At 39.7% G+C, this 23,823-nt stretch overlaps 1 protein-coding gene across 1 annotated transcript in view; it reads left to right on the top strand.

The window, feature by feature from the left end:
• CPS1 (carbamoyl-phosphate synthase 1) overlaps positions 1–23,823 on the top strand; it is a 166,491-nt gene that overhangs the window by 44,836 nt on the left and 97,832 nt on the right. Inside the window, exons 14-20 of the mRNA XM_087706402.1 lie at positions 1,387–1,576; positions 2,824–2,981; positions 5,774–5,902; positions 7,082–7,226; positions 8,100–8,310; positions 10,606–10,804; positions 22,003–22,179. Coding sequence (XP_087562528.1) covers positions 1,387–1,576; positions 2,824–2,981; positions 5,774–5,902; positions 7,082–7,226; positions 8,100–8,310; positions 10,606–10,804; positions 22,003–22,179 — 1,209 coding nt within the window. The remainder of the gene's footprint in view (positions 1–1,386; positions 1,577–2,823; positions 2,982–5,773; positions 5,903–7,081; positions 7,227–8,099; positions 8,311–10,605; positions 10,805–22,002; positions 22,180–23,823) is intronic.

The raw sequence follows: 23,823 nt of genomic DNA, 5'->3' as shown, positions 1-23,823 counted from the left end.
TTTATGTAATGTGTGACAAGGGAACTTAGATTATAATATCTCAGTCCCAAAAAATACTTTCTACTAATAATCTGCACGGCGTGCATTTTCCCCAATTTCAGGAAAACATGTTCATAATTATGAAGGCTGGGAAGGCCCTGAATTTTCTAGACCAAAGTCTCAATCTCTGATTAAGGTGATGCTTGGCTGATTCAACAAAAACATTAGTGAGCCCCTAAAATTGGCAAAGTGACTGATAGAATCAAAGGTAGCATACAGGAAAGGACCATTTCATTGAGGATATGATATCTGAAGATAGCAAATTGGAAGGGAAAATGTATTTTCTTCATAACAAAAACAATCTTACTTCCCTGTCCTCTATTTTCTTGCTTTCTATTTTACAGTTAAAAATATCCTGTTTTCCATTAATCTTGATAGTGTGACTTCTTTTCCTCACTACCAATTAGCTGTCCGAATTTGCTTCTAAATCAGCCTTTCTAGAAAGTACACTTATTTTTGGTGTCCTTACCTTTGACCCCATGATCTTCACCACTAATGTAGTCAAGAGTGTTTGCATGATAGAACAATGATAACTATGCCTCAGTACAACTGCCATTGCAGAACTTCCTCTGAATTATTTTAATTGTTAATAGGGCAGCTGTTCGGACCCCCCTCGTTCCACACCCAAGCACACTCCGAGCCAGAGATAAATTACGGCATTTAATTAACAGACAAACAGGTCCTTGGCAGCAAACCGGCACAGACAAGCTTGGGCAGCAATAAACACAGATAAGGCTTGGCAGCAATCCAGCCTGCCAAGCTCATACAAAGTTCTCCGACATTCTATTCTGTGTTGACTTCTGCAAAGAGGGACGTATGCACAAGTAGCCTTTTTATAGTCCGGAGAGGAGCCTAATGACCACCAGCTGAGTGCAATCACCTCCTGTAACTGCGTAACTGTTCCTTACGCCTATTAGCTCTTTGGTGCTGGGCATCCAGGAACAACTCACTGCTGGCGTCCGGCTCACTCTCCCTTGTCTCCTCCCCACTGGTCCAAGGCTCAGGCACCTCCTGGTGGCCAACCAGCCTCTCTGTGACCTGCTCAGGGTCGGAACCCTGTCCAGGGTCCTCCACATCCTCCAGAGACAACACATAGGACCCCTTGCTGTTGGAGTCTGGTAGCAGCTCCAACGGCTCCTGCTGGGCCACAACAGGCAGGTACACAAACTTATGAAATGATGTGGCTGCTTTAAGGAGATGCAGTCAGGTATTAGTTGAATACTCCCAAGTACTCAAAAAGCCATTTTTACCTTTAAAAGAAATCGATGTATTGACAGCTGGATTATTATTTAAAGTTACTTTATAACTTCAGATTTACTTATGTAAATTCTTTTTTTTTTTCCCCAGGAAGAAAATGTGAAAACTGTTCTGATGAACCCAAATATTGCATCGGTTCAGACAAATGATGTTGGCTTAAAGCAGGCTGACACTGTTTATTTCCTTCCAATCACCCCACATTTTGTTACAGAAGTCATCAAAACAGAACGACCAGATGGATTAATTCTTGGCATGGGAGGACAAACTGCTCTGAACTGTGGTAAGTTATGGCATTTCTCTAATGCGGCAGAGAAAATCCTATGCAGGTAATCCTTGATTCATAACCATTTATTTACCAACTGTTGACTTGGCAAAAGTCAAAAACTGATTAACGACTAGCCCTTGTCCTTAAGACCGTTAAAAGTGGAACCATGATCAAAATTCGGGCGCTTGGGAATTGACATGTATTTACAAGTTTTGCAGAATTGTTATGCCTAGGGCCCTAGAGGGCCAGCTGGCATGAATGTACATCAGTTCTATTCTGGTGTAAGAAAAGTAGGAGTTAGCTATTTCTACAATTTATATGCCATTTCATTTCCAGAGACTCTGAGAAACATATAATATTGTTTGAAAATAAAAAAAAACAAATATGATAACACGATCTTACTCATCTCCAAATGACTTTCTGAACAACCACATTTTTACGTCACTCCAAAAACGTACCAAGGAGGGGATAGTCAGGATATCTTGCCGAGGTGGCACAGTGGTTAAATGCAGCACTGCAGGCTACTTCAGCTGACTGGTGGTCATTAGGCTCCTCTCCAGACTATAAAAAGGCTACTTGTGCACACGCCCCTCTTTTCAGAAGTCAACACAGAATCGAATGTCGGAGAACAGTGTATGAGCTTGGCAGGCTGGATTGCTGCCAAGCCTTATCTGTGTTTATTGCTGCCCAAGCTTGTCTGTGTTGGGTTGCTGCCAAGGACCTGTCTGTCTGTTAATTAAATGCTGTAATTTATCTCTGGCTTGGAGTGTGCTTTGGTGTGGAACGAGAGGGGTCAGAACAGTTTAGGTCCAATTGGACCCCCCCAGTGGCAAAAATATCAGCTGCAGTCTCAGAACATCGAGACCGCATGTCTGTACCATAGGGATGTTGGCTCCTCCCCCAGCTACATTTTTAGAGTGATGCAAAATGTGGTCGTTCAGAAAGGCATTTGGGGATGAGTAAGATCATGCTATCTGGAAAGGTACATTAGTTATCATCTCATTAACCAATTTTCAAACAATATTATATGTTGCTCAGAGTCTCTGGAAATGGAATGGCACATAAATTATAGAAATAACTCCCACTTTTCTTACACCAGAACTGAACTGATGCACATTCATGCCAGCTGGCCCTATATGACCCCACATGCAACATGATGGCCTGCCTTCACTTCCCCATCATAGCTAAAAAACCAGTTGCTAAGGGGAAAAGATTTCTGAGCATTTATGAATGCTAATTGTTCCAATTCATTCTGTGTACAGGAGTGGAGCTGTTTAAACGTGGCATTTTGCAGGAATATGGAGTGAAGGTCCTTGGAACATCAGTTGAATCTATCATGGCTACTGAGGACAGGCAGATGTTTTCAGACAAACTGAATGAAATTAACGAGAAGATTGCTCCCAGCTATGCTGTGGAATCGGTAATTCAGATTTCAAATAATAAAATCTGGTGATAGTTTGAAATGGTTGAACCGGGGATGTGTCTAAGTGTGGAGGCCATGCCATTCTAACTGTGGGGACAGGAATAATTCTCCATTTATCATTGCTCGGAATATATTTTGACTCACAAGTATATATGAAGAAGGCAGAAATAAAGCATAATTCCAGTGAAGGGAATATATGGCATCCCATTTGCAGGCAGATCTAGGCTATATTTTGAAAGCTCAGTCTATCATTTTATCTCACTGTCTTTGCATGAGTAGTGATGCTGCTGCAGCAAACTTTGTCTCTCCAAAGACTTTGCAACTTTACTTTGCAACTTTAATAAGATTTGTATGCCGCCTACTCCCTAGGGACTCTTAAATTAAGTTCTTAAGTTCTAAGACCTTACAAGTTGAAAGGTAAAGATATCACCATGCCGTACATCCTACTCTCTGACTCCAACCAGGGAAGGTGCCATTTCTTCACAGTCCTTCATCACAGGCAGATCTACCCAGTTCTGGCCAGGGGTAGATCAAGCAGAGAAGAGGCACTGCAGAGCCTACCCACTTCTCTTCTTCATGACCCCAACTCAATGTCAATGTCAATGGTAGAGCCAGATAACTTGATGAGCATTTGCAGTACATTATAATTCGTAATTCGTAATTTAATAAGTTTATATGCCGCCCAATCCCGTAGGACTCCGGGCGGCTTACAAATACAAGATAAAACAAAATAAAATAGGGGAAAGACAGGAACAATTTAAAAAGAACACACCATACACTCGACTTAGCTGGGGGGGCTGGACCTCATTCATGGGTCAACAGCCCCAGGCCTGCCGGAACAGCCAGGTTTTGGTGGCTTTTTGGAAGGCCGCGAGAGTGGGAAGGGTCCGGATCTCTGCCGGTAGATCGTTCCACAGGGCTGGAGCAGCTACAGAGAAGGCTCTCCCCCGAGGAGCCGCCAGCCGGATTTGTCCGGTCGACGGCACCCGGAGGAGGCCTAGTCTGTGAGTTCTTATCGGCCGTTGGGAGGTATGTAGCAGGAGGCGGTCTCTCAGATATCCAGGTCCAAGGCCATGTAGGGCTTTAAAGGTAATAACCAGCACCTTGTAGCGCGTCCGGAGACCAATCGGGAGCCAGTGCAGCTCGCGGAGGATAGGTGTAACATGGGTGTAACGAGGTACACCCGATATCGTTCGCGCGGCTGCATTCTGGATCAGCTGTAGTCTCCGAACACTCTTCAAGGGCAGCCCCATGTAGAGCGCAGAGGAACTTTAGATCTTAGATCCTTTCTGACATTTTACTTGAGGGTAATTGTTTTTGAGCAAATAACTTCAATTTTTAATATTATTTAAATGCTAACGTGATTTAACAACTAACTCAGAATGGTTTTTGTCCTATTAAAGTCCATAGATTATAAGGTAATGAACAACTCTATTGATGGTTAAGGTTAGGACAATGAATTTGTTTACCCCCAGATAAATCATTCCAATTTTGTCATGACTTTTATTTTCTAATCCCTTTTTTTTAACTGCTAAAGAGAGTTACCCATTCTCTCTCTTTTATGGAATCTTTTTGCATGCTTATTTTAGTCCTGGGTTAATTATACAATTGCAGGTAGAAGTGTACTATGTGTGCACTTAAGAATTCCTGAGAGCAGATATTTGACTTGAGCAATGATTAGTGAAGCAGGTTTCACAATTATAACAGAAAAGAGATTTATTTAAGGATATATAGACAAAGTCTAGCAGTTAGCTAATGATATCCTCCCAGGAGATGGGTGAAAAAGTCCATGCTTGATGTATGTATGCATGAGAAGAAAGGCAAAGGCAAGTTAGCAATTTCTTAGACAAAAAACAGGGGAGAATGATAGAGAAAGAGAGCCGAGAGTAAATCCTTAAATCTCTACCTACCATTACCCATTGTGGTCAGTTAGTCATAAGGTGATGAAAAGTCAATGTTATTGAATATCCTGAGAGAATCTTGTTATCTATTCCCATGAAGCGTGTACACAGGAATATGTAAAATTGTTCAATGAAGTTTTGTTTTTTAAATCACCATCCCCAAACCTAGCTTTCCCAAAAAAATTTCAGGGAAGTTATTAGAGTACATTTATCTACCATTTGTCCTAATTGAACATTAAGTATTAACTTAATCGGCATCTACAGCAGTGGTGGGATTCCAATTTTTTTTACTACTGGTTCTGTGGCCATGACTTGGTGGGCATGGCAGGGGAAGGATACTGTAAAATCTCCATTCCCTCCCCACTCCAGGGGAGGGATACTGCAAAATCCCCATTTTCTCCCGATCAGCTGGGACTAGGAGGCAGAGAATAGATGGGGGTGGGGCCAGTCAGAGGTGGTATTTACAGGTTCTCCGAACTACTCAAAATATCCTCTACCAGTTTTCCAGAACTGCTGGGAACCTGCTGAATACCACCTCTGATCTACAGGCCTAATTTATAGCATATTATGCAGTAATTCAATCATGCAGAGAGCCGAGGTGGCGCAGTGATTAAATGCAGCACTGCAGGCTACTTCAGCTGACTGCAGTTCTGCAGTTCGGCTGTTCAAATCTCACCGGCTCAGGGTTGACTCAGCCTTCCATCCTTCCGAGGTGGGTAAAATGAGGAGCCGGATTGTTGTTGGGGGCAATATGCTGACTCTGTAAACCGCTTAGAGAGGGCTGAAAGCCCTATGAAGCGGTATAGAAGTCTAACTGCTATTGCTATTGCTATTGCTATTTTCTATCTACTGTTATCTTATTTTCTGTTCATTTTTGTGTTGTGGCAGATAGAAGATGCCTTGGAAGCAGCAGAAAAAATTGGCTACCCTGTTATGATCCGCTCAGCTTACGCCTTGGGAGGACTAGGATCAGGTTTATGCATTGACAAGGAGCATCTCCTGGATCTTGCTACCAAGGTATTGTTCTGGTGGGTCTTCGGTAGTATTTTGGTATCACATCTGAAACTTGAGGATCATCTGCCCAGAGTCACCTTGCAGGGGAGATGGGCAGCATAAACATTTAATAAATGAAACACATAAATCCAAGGTAGAAATCAGGGCACAGCAGGGAGTCTCATAAGCCATATGTTGGCCCATGACAGTGCGTACACTGAAAATTCAATTTCAGCACCTATGTTAGTATACGATAGGAACATCAAGCACCATCTGAATATTAGTGTAAATACTCAATATTATATAACTATTATTATACAATTATATAAATAATTATATAATAATTAGCACTTCAACACTGATTTAAATCCATCAGATACTGAAAAAAATAGGTCTGTACATTAGACATTACTTCACTATTACAGCTATTTTAAGTTAAATAAGTACATATAAGTATAACTTATATGTATATAACTATACCCTTATAACTGTAACTAATCAAAAAATAAATAACTCTAATTTATAACAAATAAATAATTATTCTATAAGATAGATATGAAAACTGCCATAAGTATCGTAATAATGCACGGTAACAAGAAACACATGTAAAATTGGAAGTTATTTAAAAATAAACACCCCGAAGTAATAACAATGGTTTGAATAGAAGGGTCTCAAATGATTTTTTTAAAAAATAAGTTAATTTAGAGAGGAAACTAGCATTCCATTTCTTTTTACCCTAGTCCATGTATTTTCTAAGCAACTAGCAAATTGAGTCTGAAAATTCATTTCTCCATTTTCACATTTTAATATTGATAATATTGAGCCGAGGTGGCGCAGTGGTTAGAGTGCAGTACTGCAGGCCACTTCAGCTGACTGTTATCTGTCAACCGTTCAAAGTTACAATGGCACTCAAAAAGAACATCTGTCTGTCCCTACCCACACCACCTTCCATGCTCCCTGCAGTGTCCATCCACACTCTAAAGTCTTGTTTGTGGCATCCTATGTTTCATGATGATAAGTAGGTTTTTTGAAAAATTTCACTGAAAGTATTGTGCATTAACAGCCAAGCTATTCTTGCAAGTCTGTTTTTTATTAATAGAAATGGCTCTTTGACAGCAACTATGTTTTGAGAGCACTAAGAAATGTTAATTTTTTAGCAGAACTATAAATCTTTATGACTTTCTCTTTGCTACAATCATCAAGGCATTTGCAATGACCAATCAAATTCTTGTGGAGAAATCAGTGGTAGGATGGAAGGAAATTGAATATGAGGTTGTGAGAGATGCAGCCGACAATTGTATCACTGTCTGCAATATGGAAAATGTTGATGCAATGGGAGTTCATACAGGTATGTTTGCTGAGCTCATTGTCATATTGTTATTTAAAACTTTGTCATTGGAGTCCCAAGCTTAGTTCTGACATCTGTGGGACTATAGTATTGATCCAATATCTCTAATCCAGTCTTAACACCAAACGAACCCTTTAACCTCCAGAACCATCTCTGTCCAAAATTTGGATGTTTTGACCTCAGAGATTGCCAGATAGGGATAGGAGAGGGTTGGTTAATCTTTGACTTGTTAAAACAGCCATGTTGTTTGCAAGCTTGAGCTTTGTTTAGCTTGAGGTATATAAATGAAAAAGCTGCTTTAATTATTACAAAAAAGTCTTTTTTTAATGCACTCCCGAATTTCATGAATCACTTCTTTCAAATACTTGGCACAAATCTAATATGCATCAATAGCTTCAAGGAATCTTGAAAAGATTTGAAATTGTAAGGAATAATTCATTCATCCGGAGTATTATTGCAACAGGTGGGTACATATATACAGTAGAATGCAGTTATTTTATTACAGATGCAGTTTCATCAAAATTATGTGGAATTCAAAATACAAAGAAACAAAAGATAGTTAAGAGTTGGTCAGCATGTTACCATCTTTCTACTTAATATGTCTTATAATGCATGTGTGCATGCAAAGGTATATGTATGTTATTTGTACGTTGTCTACTTCTAAAGGCTCAATTTAAATTTTATTTTAAATTGTATCAAATAAATACATTTGCTTCCAGTACTTAGTACATTTATTCCCATGCATTTTAGTTCTGTGCAAGTTTATTGATAATCTATTGGCTTAAAATATGACTCTAGCATTAATAGAGACCAAATCTTGCACGGTTAAGTCATGATAACTGCTATCCAATTCTTTCTCTTCTTCAATATTAGGAGATTCTATTGTGGTGGCTCCCAGCCAGACCCTTTCAAATGAAGAATTACAGATGCTACGGAAATCCACCATCAACGTTGTCCGCCACTTGAACATTGTGGGAGAGTGTAATATCCAGTATGCCTTAAATCCCACCTCTCTCGAGTACTGCATCATTGAAGTTAATGCTCGACTTTCTAGAAGCTCTGCCTTGGCCTCAAAGGCCACAGGGTAAGGCTGGAAACAGTAGCAATAGCAATAGCAATAGCAGTTAGACTTATATACCGCTTCATAGGGCTTTCAGCCCTCTCTAAGCGGTTTACAGAGTCAGCATATCGCCCCCACAGTCCGGGTCCTCATTTCACCCACCTCGGAAGGATGGAAGGCTGAGTCAACCGTGAGCCGGTGAGATTAGAACCGCTGAACTGCAGATAACAGTCAGCTGAAGTGGCCTGCAGTACTGCACCCTAACCACTGCACCACCTCGGCTCTTTAATGGGTGGGCAGCTACGTAAAGGAAGCATTTGGAAATTTTTTTTTAAAAAAAAGCCTTTGGAAATATTTAAAGAGCCGAGGTGGCGCAGTGGTTAGAGTGCAGTACTGCAGGCCACTTCAGCTGATTGCTATCTGCAGTTCGGCGGTTCAAGGTTGACTCAGCCTTCCATCCTTCCGAAGTGGGTAAAATGAGGACCCGGATTGTTGGGGGCAATATGCTGAGTCTGTAAACCGCTTAGAGAGGGCTGAAAGCCCTATGAAGCGGTATATAAGTCTAACTGCTATTGCTATTGCTATTGCTAAATAGGTAGCCAAATATACAGTAATTTCAGTTAAATTCATGAATGCCTTCCTCATATATTTAATATTTTTCTAATTCTGTTATGTTAAAATTAATAATTAAGTGTATGGAGAGACTTCGCAGGGTTGCGTGCAGCCTTCACCCTCAGGCTGGACCCTTCTGCTAGAGCTGCTTGATTATCAGTACTGGATGTCACACATGTCGGCTTTGATGCCTTTTCTTCAAGGATTCATTTCTTGCCTGGAGTGAAAAATTAAATTCTGTAGGTGTACAAAGTATGCTGTAACCTTGGAGGGTTTTCCCCCCCCCTTCTTCTTTTCCTCGGTAGTGGAAATGCTGAACACAGCTCAAGCAGGCCTTACCAGATATTCCCCAAGTCTTCCAGAAATCCATGAAGAAGCTAGAAAGATTCTGAAACCTTGAAGAAAAACATTGAGCAAAAACAAAGTTCTTTCTGTTTTGAAGAAAAATAAGTTGTCTCTGTGCCTAGTGGACCAAATCTAAGCGGTTTGTGCAGCTGCTGTAGGGTTGAACACTGGATCAGTGTTTCTCAGTCTCAACAACTTTATAAGATATGTGTATACTCCATTTCCCAGAATTCCAGCTGGTTGGGGAATGCTAGCTGGGGAATTCTGGGAACTGAAGTTCACATATCTTACAAAGTAGCCGAAGCTGAGAAATACTGAATTAGACGATCCTTGTGATCTTTTTCAACTCTACAATTTGTGATATGCAAAAGCTTTTGATGTATTCTCTGTCCTTTCCCCCCTCAATAGCCTCTTTTGATTGGATCCATCATTTGTGTGTAAATGCAAATAAAATACTTTTACTATGTATGTGGTCTTCCAAGCATTAACCAACCACGGTTTTATTTGCTGTACTCAAGATCAAATGAATACTGTATTCTACATTTTCAGTAGCCTAGACCAGTGTTTCTCAACCTTGTCAACTTGAAGATGTCTGGACTTCAACTCCCAGAATTCCCCAGCCAGCATTCGCTGGCTGGGGAATTCTGGGAGTTGAAGTCCAGACATCTTCAAGTTGACAAGGTTGAGAAACACTGGCCTAGACAATAACTGTAAGAAATATACAATGTTTATGTCCTTCAAACATGCTGAAGAAATATGGGCAAAAGAAGCTACACCACTAATCTGTTGTGAGCTGGGCCCAATATTTAACATTTATTACATGAACTGCATTTCCAAGCAGTGAGCAATAAATGGAAATATAATGTCACTTAAAAAAACCAATTCTTTAAGTGTTCTATCACTGGAAGTTTTCTACTAATGTTTGGATAGTCTGAAGATTCCTGATTTGCGCACAGGGTTGGACTAGAAGATCTCCAATACAGGAAGTACTTGACCATTCACTTAATAACCATTCAATGTTACCACAGCATTGAGAAAAGTGACTTATGACTGTTTTTCACCCTTACAATCATTATAGCATTTCCGTGATCAAAATTCAGATACTTGGCAATTGGTTCATATTTATGACAGTTGCAAAGTCAATGGGGAAGTCAGTTTCACTTTACAATCATATTACAACTACAGCAATTCACTTAACAACTGTGGTAATAAAGGTCATCAATTGGAGCAAAACTCACTTAATAACTGTCTCACTTATCTAAAGAAATGTTGGGCTCAGTTACGGTCATGCGTACCTGAATACTTTCCAATCTATGATTCTGATTACCTATGTAAATATTTCTTTTTTGTTCTTAATGCCAGGTATCCTTTGGCGTTTATAGCTGCCAAAATAGCCCTTGGGATCCCACTCCCCGAAATTGAGAATGTCGTGTCTGGAAAGACCACGGCCTGTTTTGAACCAAGCTTGGATTATATAGTAACCAAGATACCACGCTGGGATCTTGATCGTTTCCCAGGGGCATCCAACAAGATTGGGACCTCAATGAAGAGCGTGGGTGAGGTGAGTCCAACGCCTCCCTCCTTTTCTGAAGAAATGATATTCTTCTCAAAAATATTATTGAGATCATTTGGCAATGTTGAGGATAATGTTGGGAATGGGCAGGGAGAAGAAGATGCAGTAGTTCAGAATGTTTCTCGGACACACCCTTACTCTAAGTTGTGTAACTCATGGCAGAGGGAAGATGAATTAGAACTCTTCTTTGATTTGTAGTTCTACCCATTAACCATTGCATTTTACACTCACAACCACAATAAACACCATTTACCAGCAATAAGTAACCCATTTCAGGCTGAGGATTGCTCTTAGTGAACTCCTAGCTTAGAAATTGTGTTTGTGTGCGCATGTGTGTGTGTGTGTGTGTATTCCAACAAGTGGGCGAGGCCAAAATAAAAACAAAAATGTATTTAACTATAATTGTATGACTATCCACATATTGAATTATTTCACCTTTATCTAGATTACCATTTGGTGACCTTTTTGGAGGCATTCTAGATGATTGGCTAGGGAATTGAGGGAATACCACCCTCAAACATGTTTCAGACTACAATTGTCATCAGTCAAATTGGCGGGAAACATTATTCATGCTGGTTGGGATTTATAAGAGTTATAATCTGAAATCTCTGAATATCCTCTATGTGAAGATAATCTATGTGATATACCTATGCTTTAAATAATTATAGCTTCCTTTTTCCAGAATCTTCCACCTCAAAATTTGTGAGATAACAAGGATTCTTCTTACCTGATTTTTCTCATAAAATTGCCAGGCTTCCTAGGAATAGAGAATTATTTTCAAAGTCAAAGTGTGTGATGTAAAAAGTAGAAAAGAAAAATATTAGAATGCCACCCATTATAATTTTATAGTGCTCTCGAGGAGAACTTGAGGAAAGCTGGCTTAAGCTTTGTGTATGGAAGGAATATTCTTATTAGTTGTGCCAGAAATAGTGGAAGGATTTCATCACTCTTTGTGCAAATATCTCTAAAATTCCAGGTTCTCATATTCACTGGTAAAATATGAGCCGAGGTGGCGCAGTGGTTAGGGTGCAGTACTGCAGGCCACTTCAGCTGACTGTGATCTGCAGTTCAGCGGTTCAAATCTCACCGGCTCAAGGTCGACTCAGCCTTCCATCCTCCCGAGGTGGGTGAAATGAGGACCCAGACTGTGGGGGCAAGTTGCTGACTCAATTTGCTAAAAAATCTGTAAACCGCTTAGAGAGGGCTGAAAGCCCTATGAAGCGGTATATAAGTCTAATAAATAAAAAATAAAATAAATAAATAAAATGGAGCAGTTCAAGCCTGTTTGTTTATTTTAGCTCACGATAGGAAAAGCTGCTTAACAAGAAGTCAATCAGGTTAGTCTGAGGACTGAATTATCACTGAGTGTTGCATACATGATGCAGAGCATGGGTCCTTCCTTGTATATACATCCTCTTGTAGAGCCGAGGTGGCACAGTGGTTAAATGCAGCACTGCAGGCTACTTCAGCTGACTGCAGTTCTGCAGTTCGGCTGTTCAAAACTCACCGGCTCAAGGTTGACTCAGCCTTCCATCCTTCCGAGGTGGGTAAAATGAGGACCCGGATTGTTGTTGGGGGCGATATGCTGACTCTGTAAACCGCTTAGAGAGGGCTGAAAGCCCTGTGAAGCGACATATAAGTCTAACTGCTATTCCTATTGCTATTCCTTGTATATACATCCTCTTGACTTTTTCTTCCTCACAGAGTGGATGCCTCTGCTGACTAGTTGTCATATTTGCTTATAAGAGCTAGAAATGACACTATCTACTTTTGCAGTTATTTTGCTGTTAATTTTGGAATGAATCCTTTTAAATAGTTCTTGCTGTGAATGTTACGTTTGACTATTAATTCATTTTATGACAAATTAATGTGCTGAATCATTTTGAGATAAGAAAGGTGACATGGAAGTATAAAGATAAATAGAGGCTCATGCATATGGTAATTTTTATTTAATAACTGTCCATCAAAACCACGAATATTTAACAATGAGGACAACGGAGTTTCTTGTTGCTTCCATAGATGAGTGAATAGGTTCATGAAATAACTTAGAATAGGGTTGATCTTTCGATAAATGTTTGAATTTTCTGTTATTTGAACTATTTCCAAACTGCTGGGAATTTCAACCTTCCTTAGAAATGCCTCTCTGTTTCTGTACTTTTTAATGAAAGTGTAACTGCACATCATACTCATGATTCATTCATGAGGCAAGTTATGGACTTTTCTGTTCTTTTTTTAAATTGCCTGTTACTGCATTTATTTTTCAATGAGAACATTATCATTCAGTCTATATTTCTAGAGCCAAAAATTGTGACAAGAGAAGTAGCTTTTTTCAGACTTCCAAAAACTGTTGGGGAAGCGGACCATTCTTACAGAGAATATTCAGTGAATCTCTTTTTTTGAGTTTTACAAGGCAAAAATGGGAAGGATAATTTTGAAAAAATGAACTAACAATACACTGTGTGCTTAGATTGTCACGAACAGTTGCTTAAGATTAGATTTCCCCCACCATTTCCAGCCAAAGACCAAGTGTTTATTCTGAACATACTTGCTCTTAACAAGCCAAGTAAGGTTCTTTGTTGCCCCTGCTATTCCTTCTACTTAAACTTTCATCCATAGGCATCTATTCCTAACCATGATGACATCAAAATGATGAAAAGAGTGTTGTGGATCACAGCGCAATGCAACATTATAACACATGGTTCAACCCTTGATCTCTGCCTCCATAGGCATTGATGTATCTATTTTAGATTTATTAAAATGTACAAACAAAAAACTTGGACCTTATCATACTATTGGAGTTGTAGCTTGGTGGTTGTTTTTTCAAGTTATGACAGTCACAGAAATCTTTAGTTTTGATATTAGGAAGTATTTGAGAGGACATTTGTTGGAAAGGTATGGTGATTTTTAAGAGCCGAGGTGGCGCAGTGGTTAAATGCAGCACTGCAGGCTACTTCAGCTGACTGCAGTTCAGCAGTTTGGCTGTTCAAATCCCACCAGGCTCAAGGTTGACTCAGCCTTCCATCCTTCCGAGGTGGGTAAAATGAGGACCCAGATTGTTGTTGGGGGCAATATGCTGACTCTGTAAACCGCTTAGAGAGGGCTGAAAGCCCTATGAAGCGGTATATAAGCCTAACTATTGCTATTGCTATTGCTTGCTATTTTAGTAAACCCGTGTGTGGTGTGAGATTTGCTTAATGTTTTCTCTTTTTATATAGTTGCCACAGTGTCCCTTCCAACTCTTGTTATTTTGGATTCTTAAGATCTATGCAGAAGGAATACTTTGAATAATAATGACTAAACTGAATATCAAAATTCAGTGGGTTCCCTTGTCAGAATTTTTTTAAAACTTCCACTCCTCTTTTTTCTTCTAATAAAACATTATATTAAACATAGTAGAAAGAGCATGGCATTTAAAATTTTAATTTAGGACTCTCTGGAGTAATATTGACACATTCATCCGTAGGTTTTAAGAAGAATGGAATGTGACATAATGGGTAAATCATGCAGTTAATTAACTAATTATCCAACAGTTTTGCAAAATATACTCATTAATAACATATTTGCTTGTTGTCAGACTTTTTTACTTAATCGTTTTAAAACATATTCTTTGGATGTACTATTTTGACATTCAAGGCTTTCTTTAGAGGTTTAGGTTCATTTATTTTTTTACCGTTTTACCGTTTTCTACTGTTGTGGAAAAAAGAAAACTTTACACAACTCCATTCTGGAAGAGCTTATTGAGCCTAATAATATACTATCTGAACATTTATTTTACAAAAAAGGGATATGCAAAGCTTGTTTATGATGTATAAATGGGTGTGTCAACCATCTGATTAACAGACCCAATAAAGGCAGGCATCTTCAGGATCTAAAATTCCCAAAGCAAGTCTTTATTGAGTACATCTTTCCAAAACAGAAGAAAGCAAAACCAATTCTAAATTTTCCCATGCAACCCTGCATAATTAAAAATGAGTTTCATCCCCTCCTCCCATGGGACGGGTCACACTGTCCAATTAAGCATTCGCCTGTTGTTTTGATAACAGTCCATGTCTTGGCTGACACCTGCAGAAATGTCCTTGGCTCTCATGGTTGAAGATTCTAGCCTCCACATTCCATTTCCTTCCCTCCCCCCAGTTCATTGAAAAGCAATAATAGTCCCAGGAAGCTTAAGCATTTTTCAATCTTGAGAGGGTACTTTGCCTCATTGAAACAGCCCTTTGATATAAAATGAAACAAGGTTGTGTTGTCAATTGTCGGAGCACAACCTGGTTGCTTTTGATCTGTAATAGGGGCTACTGTGACCCTGAATACAGGCCATATTACCAAAATGAAGCAGGTGCTCCAGGCAGATAAATCTCATTCGCCATGGGCGAATAGGCGGCAATATAAATTTAATAATACATACATAAATAAATACATCTCCAGACATTGCTGCGCCCAGGCAGAACCAATTGCTTGCAGGGGCTAAGATGCCTAATTGAGGTGGATCTTCACTAGTCATCCCAGGTCCAGTCATATTCTTTCTTTTACTTTGAGTTCAAATCAGTTCACAGTGTATCAAGTATTATAGCAATAGCAATAGCAGTTAGACTTATATACCGCTTCAGAGGGCTTTCAGCCCTCTCTAAGCGGTTTACAGAGTCAGCAACTTGCCCCCACAGTCTGGGTCCTCATTTCACCCACCTCGGAAGGATGGAAGGCTGAGTCAACCTTGAGCCAGTGAGATTTGAACCGCTGAACTGCAGATAACAGTCAGCTGAAGTGGCCTGCAGTACTGCACCCTAACCACTGCGCCACCTCGGCTCTATTATTTCAAGCAAAAGTGTAAAAACAGTATCCATTGGATTCATGAACCTTGCTTCGTAGTCAGATTGCCAATTCTGGAGGACAAAATTCTGACACCTGTTTATATCATGTGCAGAACCTGGAGAAATATTTATTTCTTATATATAAAGTTTTTGTTTTTTATTTTTCATTTTCATAACATATAGCCACAGGAAGTATACTATTACATAACCAATATCGTATTATATTATTAACTGTTTACATCAATTCATATTACCATCAACTCCCAAAAACACTTATTGGCTCTTCTGCTCACCATACACCATATTTGTACCTTATCCGACTCTTTCTTCTCCCTCTCTCCTCCTCCTCCCCACCTCCTTTCTTCCTTCTGTCGTCCTTCTCTTCTCTACTTCTCCTTCCTCTCTCCTTTCCACTCCTCTTTTCTCTCCTCCTCTTCGCCTCCCTGCCCTCTCTCCTATCCGTCTCTTCTTCTCTTACCTCTCTCCTCCACTTCACACTCCTCATTTACTTGTTGGTCCATAAGCCCCCTCTACAGTTTTCCCTATGCCACTGTCAACCTCAGTAAAATCTTTTGTCTGCTTTTTATTTCCTTTTGTTGATGTTGATGTTGATGTTGATTTTATTTATATGCTGCCCTTTTCCCCCGAAGGGGACTCAGGGCGGCTCACAACTCAACCAGGGAAGGGGGATACAAACAAGAATTTAAAACGACATAAACAACAATACATAATTAAAACACAACAGTCACAGTTGAAGAGCCAAGGTGGCGCAGTGGTTAAAATGCAGCACTGCAGGCTACTGCTAGATCAGCAGGTCAGCGGTTCAAATCTCACCGGCTCAGGGTTGACTCAGCCTTCCATCCTTCCGAGGTGGGTAAAATGAGGACCCAGATTGTTGGGGGCAATATGCTGACTCTCTGTAAACCGCTTAGAGAGGCCTGAAAGGCCTATGAAGCGGTATATAAGTCCACTGCTATTGCTATACCAATTCGAGACGGGGGCAACAGTTCTTTAGCCCCAGGCCTGTCGGAACAGCCAGGTTTTAAGGGCTTTGCGGAAGGCCTGGAGGGTGGTGAGGGTTTGAATCTCCACGGGGAGTTCGTTCCAGAGGGTCGGAGCAGCCACAGAGAAGGCTCTCCTCCGGGTAGTCGCCAGTCGGCACTGGCCGGCGGATGGAATTCGGAGGAGGCCTAATCTGTGGGATCTAATAGGTCTAGTGGAGGTAATTGTTGGGACACATCCCCACTTTTCAATTTTCCTTATACCACTGTGAAACTCAATGAAGTTTTTTGTCTGCTTTTTATTTTCCACTGTTTCTACCGCTTCATTATCCCTTCCTCCTTCACTACTTCCTTCAGTTCCTGCTTCCGAGTTCAACATTCTATTTAGACTTTTAATAATGTATGCATATTTTTTATAATTTCACGTAGTTCTTCAAATTCCCACTTTTCCATAATGTTGAGTTCCAAAGTTACAGTTAGTTATATAGTTCTTCTTTTGAGTTCTGGTCCATCTTAAATTTAGCTAGTTCAGCTGATGTGGAGAGGAAGGAAGGCAGGAGCCATCTTAATCTTTTGTTCTTCCTTAATGTCCGGTTCCAAAATTGCAGTTAGTTATACAGTTCTTATTTCAAAGTTCTGGTCCACCTTAAATTTAGCTCATTCAGCTAATGTAAAGAGGAAGAGAATTGGGAGCCATCTTGATCTTTTGCAGAGAGAAAAAACTTCGTATTTTCCCCGTCCTTGATTTTATTATTTTTTTCCCCTTGTTGCCTTCCACCTCCCCGTTGGTTATAGTTGCTCAAAATATATTAATTGGGACAAACTTACATACAGCCAAATTCCAGTATGTTTCTCTTCACCTCCTGCTTTTCCAGGTTCTGATTTATGGCAATTGGTTAATTAAATCTTCCTGCTCAGAGTTTCGCATTCCATTCGCCACACAGGCAAGATTAGGTTATCAGTGAGAAAATAGTGCTTTTTTCTTGATTTTTTTCCCATGTTACATCCCACCTCGCATTAATTGGAGTTGCTTGAGATATGTTAGTTAGAAGAAATTTGAATGGAGCAAATCTCCTCGGTATGTTTTGATTTTCATTTCGACCTCCTAGTCTCTTTTAAAAACACAATCTTTTCAAATCCAAAACCAAATTTAGAGTTTGGATTTGAGTGGGTGTGTCACTTCTCTTCTTTCTCCTTTTCTGTCCAGATTTCTCTCCAAACGCGTTTCAAGCAAATGGCTCTTTTGGGGCTAGTGGTTCAACCCTCCATTTCCCCCCTTCTTTCTTTCGTTTTGCTAAAATCCAAATCTGTCCATTAATATTATTTATTTTCTCAAGGTTCTTTGCCTTTTCCAAGTTCTGATTTATGACTGTGGGTTAATTAGATCTTCTTACCGGGCTTCCATCTCATCCTGAACGCTCCTGTTCAGTTGCTTTGGCTGGAAGCCAGCTTCTTGTGCAGCCATGTTGCCATGATGCTACCCCGACTCTGATTCAGAGAGCAAATCTCCGACCTACGAGGGACCTGTTGCACTCCCTCTGGGTCTGATGAGACACTGCCCCTTCTTCACCCCCCCCCCACAGATCCAAAAAGGATCTTGGAATTGGTTTGTCAGACAGAGTTCATGTGAAGCTCTTCAGAGCTCACACCCACCACCTCATCTGTCCAGCTGGAGAACTTAGAGCCAAGGTGGTGCAGTGGTTAGGGTGCAGTACTGCAGGCCACTTCAGCTGACTGTTATCTACAGTTCAGCGGTTCAAATCTCACCGGCTCAAGGTTGACTCAGCCTTCCATCCTTCCGAGGTGTGTGAAATGAGGACCCGGATTGTTGTTGGGGGCAATATGCTGACTCTGTAAACCGCTTAGAGAGGGCTGAAAGCCCTATGAAGCTGTATATAAGTCTAACTGCTATTGATAACTGCTATTGCTAACTTCCGGTTGACTCCAAGAAACATTTATTTCCAAATATATTTTTTTCCCTTTTGGCAGCTTTTTAAATAAACCCTCCTTGAAAGTGATTTTCGCTAAAGTGGATATATCTAGGAAGTTTCACTCTCCTGGTTTCAGAGCTGGAGATTGTTTTTTTTCTCATTGTATTACCAAATTCCATTACAGTATATGGAAATATGACTGCAGTTTTGCTTTCATATCTGTGACATTTTGTTGTATCTATAGTTCAATTTTCTTCTAATATGAGTCATATGCACATTCTTCTTTGGAGAAAGGTGAAGGCAGAAGCAGTAATTGAAGTTCCATTGTGGATTAATTTCACATTTATAACCAGTGGGTTATTAGGTACATAATTAAGAATACTTTCCTATCTTTTCCTGACTCTGAAAAAACTAATGCAATTTCCTTTTGCAAATTTCAGAACTAAAACATTTTCAGACTTTGAAATGTTGTCATTCAGTTCTATGCTATATCAAGTAAAACCAGTCTATTCATGAAACATTATCACTGAAAAATGTGTAGTGTAATTGCTTTCTTCCAGCCTTGTGTGTTTGGCTTTTCTTGTGACTAGATGGAAGACGAGAATGGAGAACGATATATTCAATTTTCAATGAACCTAGTATTGCTTCTATTTGGAGTGATAGTACATCTTGACATAATTCACACATTGCATAATTCACACATTGATTTTAGCTAGTTCTATTCATGAACCCATGGCTTATTCAACGAAATTTGCTTAAAAATTACAGTGTGATGTATGAACCCAGCCACGATGTGAAGTCAGTTGCTATGTGACATGGCTGTGTGGGGAGCTGAGTTACTGTATATTATTAATGTGGCTATTGTGTGTGAGGAAGAGAGTTCCTGTTAACTTTTGAATTTAGCCAGGCTGTTGAGCACAGGGCAGGGATTAAAGTACTATATATCAATTGTCCATTTGCATGACTTGTTCACCAGGATGGGGGAATTTTGAGTTTTATGGAGATCCCTAATCCAGGAATTTAATTTGTCCAAGTGCTTTAAACACCCAGGTACCCCCATGTTACACCCGGTTGTCTTCTGGGTGCAATTTAAGGTACTAATTATGACCTTTAAAGCGCTCCATGGCTTAGGCCCAGGGTACCTGCAAGACCACCTACTGCCACCAGTAGCCTCCCACCGCCCAGTGTGGCCTCCTCAGGGTGCCGTCGGCCAGACAGTGTCGGCTAGCGACCCCCCAGGGGGAGAGCCTTCTCTGTGGGAGCGCCTTCCCTCTGGAATGAGCTGCCCCCGGAGCTTCGCATAATCCCCGACCTCCGGTCCTTCCGACGCACCCTAAAAAGTTGGCTTTTCCAGCAAGCCAGCCTGGCCTGAACAAAACAAAACAAATTATTGATCATTGTTAATTTTAATTCGAATTTTTAAAAAAAAATGTTATTGTCAATTCTAATTGGGTTCATTTGGGATATTCTATTTAATTTTTTTTAACTTTTGTATTATGTGTTTCTTTTAATGTTGTACGCCGCCCTGAGTCCTTGGGAGAAGGGCAGCATATAAATCTAATAAACCTAAACTTAAACCAGAGAAATCTGTCAGGTTTTGGTTAACTCTCTCCAATCCATTGTGTTGTGTACAGTATTTACTGAATGGTTAAAAGTCCCTTCTTTGTTCTAATCAAGTAGAGAACCAAGATCTAAGAGAAGCGGCATATCGACCTCCACTTCCTTCTAATTTTTGCCTTGTGCAGGATCAGGGGAAATTAATAAAAACAGCAGAACAAAACAGAAAAGGGTGAGATTGGTCTGCCATGGTGCCAAGCCTAATTATGCCACTGCAATGTTTTATTTTATTATATTCATTTTTGTTTCATTTTTTTAAAATAAAAAGTAAGCTTTCTTTGCAGTTTAGAGGATGTAACAACAACTCATGCTTAACTGTGTCAGTCGTCCTGGATCAACTAAGCATGCGTGAACTGCATTTGGAGTGCAATGTTCCCTTCCATGTTGTCTTTTTTAAAAATAGGGCTGTATTTTATCAGAAAAACTGAGGAAAAAAATATTAACAATGTCAATCTCAACAAATGTAAGGAATTGAACTTAGTTTGCTCTGTCAGAGCCAAGGTGGCGCAGTGGTTAAATGCAGCACTGCAGGCTACTTCAGCTGACTGCAGTTCTGCAGTTCGGCTGTTCAAATCCCACCAGGCTCAAGGTTGACTCAGCCTTCCATCCTTCCAAGGTGGGTAAAATGAGGACCCGGATTGTTATTGGGGGCAATATGCTGACTCTGTAAACCGCTTAGAGAGGGCTGAAAGCCCTATGAAGCGGTATATAAGTCTAACTGCTATTGCTATTGCTATAGTTTGACCATAGGATTTGAAAAAAGAATAATTTCACCATAGGCTTATCTACAGTTTTCACCATAGGATCCTCATGAACTTTTATGACAGATTGATTTATTTCAATATTAAAAGGTGTATTTTTATTGTTATAGTGTTGGTGCTAACATGATGATGATGATGATTTGGATCTTGAAATCAGCCAAGAAATGAAGAGGGATAGAGGGGAGAGCAAAACTGTATTTGTTTCTAAATGAAAGCATTCAAAACCGCTCCCTGAACTGGCTTTTGCTCTCCTGTTCTTTTGAGGAAAAGTGTATACGCTAGTGAAATGTTTGAACGTTGGTTTGAATTACCCAGTTAATTAATTGGAGTTGTGGGTGGGTAGCAGAGCATGTCTGAATGAATGCAACCAAACCTACAAGCAGAAAATAGAGGTTACGGCTTCAGGTCCAAAAAGATAAGCAAAGTTTTACTAAGAATAAAGTTTACATGCTTCCAGAGAAAACATGCATCCAATTTATTCATGGTGGAGGAAAGGGGAAGATGGAAATAAGGAAATAAGAAACACTGTTCTTGTAGGAGAAAAAGGTTGAAAGTCTTCCCATTAGGAGAAGGAAAGTAGAGATTTTTAGGCCATTTTTATTCCTAATATCCTAGTTGGTCAATCAAGTATTAGGCGCAGCCTCAAAGCTGTTAAACTCTATCTCCAAAATTTTGCACTCTTCTTTCTTCAGCACATGTGTTTTTGCCTAGAAGTCACTCTGCCTTATGCTGCTTCTCCTAATTTATTTTTAAGGTGGCAACTTAGCAATAGCAATAGCAGTTGGACTTATGTACCGCTTCATAGGGCTTTCAGCCCTCTCTAAGTGGTTTACAGAGTCAGCATATCGCCCCCCACAGTCTGGGTCCTCATTTCACCCACCTCGGAAGGATGGAAGGCTGAGTCAACCTTGAGCTGGTGAGATTAGAACTGCAGATAACAGTCAGCTGAAGTGGCCTGCAGTACTGCACCCTAACCACTGCGCCACTTCGGCTCTTGATTTTTTCTTCTTCTTGAGAAATCTGAAACAGAATCTGTGCATGACCTTGTTGATACTTTCTTTATTCCAGGTTATGGCTGTTGGACGGACCTTTGAAGAGAGCTTCCAGAAGGCTTTAAGAATGTGCCACCCATCCATTGATGGCTTCACATCATGCTTGCCAATGAATAAAGACTGGCCTGGTGAGGTGGATCTCAAAAGTGAATTAGCTGAAGCCTCCAGTACACGAATGTATGCAGTGGCTAAGGTACTGTGAGAAGCAATTGAATTTTCATCTTGTGACTAGCTAAAAGATGAAGCATTGTTTTAACTGATAGACAGCATCAAGATAAAGATCAGCATCTTCCATGTTTTTTTTTTCTTAAACAAAGTTAATGCAATATTGAGTTACAGCATTTTCAGTGTGGCAGAATTCTTGTTTTAAAAGAGCAAACTATTCATGCCAAACAAGACCTTTGTTGAAATTATCTCATGGTATCAAAATCTCTAGTATTCTCAAGTGTTTTTTATGATGATCAAGAACGTAGGTAGTCTGGGTGGAAGCCTTTACATTAAATCCTTAATAATTAAGAAGCAGGAAGAACAAGCTTGTGGTTAATTTTCTTTCTCTGGAATAGGCTATTTTTCCAATTCCCCTAAGCCGTTATACAGTCTGTTTATAGCATCGACCTAAGGAGAATAGACACTGATTCTTCCAGAATATGGAATTATTCAAATATGTTTTATATTCTTTTCTGTTTTGACATTTCAGCTTTCTTTACTTGTTAAAATTCATCTAGACGGCTGGAACTTGCTGGTCAGAAATCTTTAACAATTGTTATGACACTTAAAGAATGAATTATTTATTCCCCTTGGTGCAATGCCACATCAAGTCCGTTTGCTAGGCTTGTCAAAAATCCTTTAACTCTCACTTTTCTCAAAATCCAACATTTGGAGATGGAGAAGGAGTCTTGGCACTGAGCTTTGAAAAAATGTAGTTACAATCTTTGTACCATGATGTTACTTTCCTATTTTTAAAAGAAGTAATACAGAGATAGGACTAAACAATTGTAGAGTCACATTCAAATTACACGATTCATTACTACATATTATGTATTTGATAATGCTGATTGCTTCTTAAACTGGCAATACTAAAGCTGTAGAACTTAGATGTTAATTATACTTCTGGGTTAGGCAACTTCAAGCTTGATGTAGAGATTTATATGAATAGATGCACAAAGGAAACTAGTTTACTATGAAAAAAATTAGCTAATACTTATTCCTTAGTGGGCATAAAGTCTGAATAATTCAGTCATATTTCTGTATAGTTTTTAATAGGCAACTATCTTTTTGTGTCTCAGATGGTCCGTGGTCCTTTTTTCCTGGAAAATAGTGTTTACATATTTATTGGTATCTTAAAATCCAATTCAAAAACTTATAAGTAAGCAACTTTGTATAATTTAAGTAGCTGCTATTATTCTTTTCCTTTTATTCCTTTATTAATTTGGCCAAAGGATGCTTTGTATGGATGCATGTATTTTCTCATTTGGAAGGAACCAATTGCTTCACTGGTCATACAAGATTTCATGAGAAAGAAGAGATTGATATCAATAGGTTGTTTACATACCTGACTGATTGGAAAGAATGCTGTTGCTCTAGTGCCTAATGTTTCAGTGGGGTCTCCTTGAAAATATAATATCATGATTGTCACATTTGTTTCTCTCAAGGAATATTTCCTACCTTGACAAATATGCCAACATTTTGAATCATCATCACAGAATCATGGCATATAAGTGCAGCTGGGCCATAATTAGATCTGTTGGTCTTCAGTGTTGCTAAAACACTTCTTTTAGTCCCTAGAAGGGCACTTTATATAGGATTCTTGAACTAGTGAAAATGCTGTCCAACAAAG

This window comes from Thamnophis sirtalis, unplaced genomic scaffold, assembly GCF_051295495.1.
Source record: "Thamnophis sirtalis isolate CommonGarterSnake01/CBP01778 unplaced genomic scaffold, rThaSir2_p1.2 scaffold_1, whole genome shotgun sequence".
Taxonomy (NCBI): Eukaryota; Metazoa; Chordata; class Lepidosauria; order Squamata; family Natricidae; genus Thamnophis; species Thamnophis sirtalis.
Note: the sequence above shows the minus strand (reverse complement) of the source record. Positions and strands in the feature narration are given on the sequence as shown.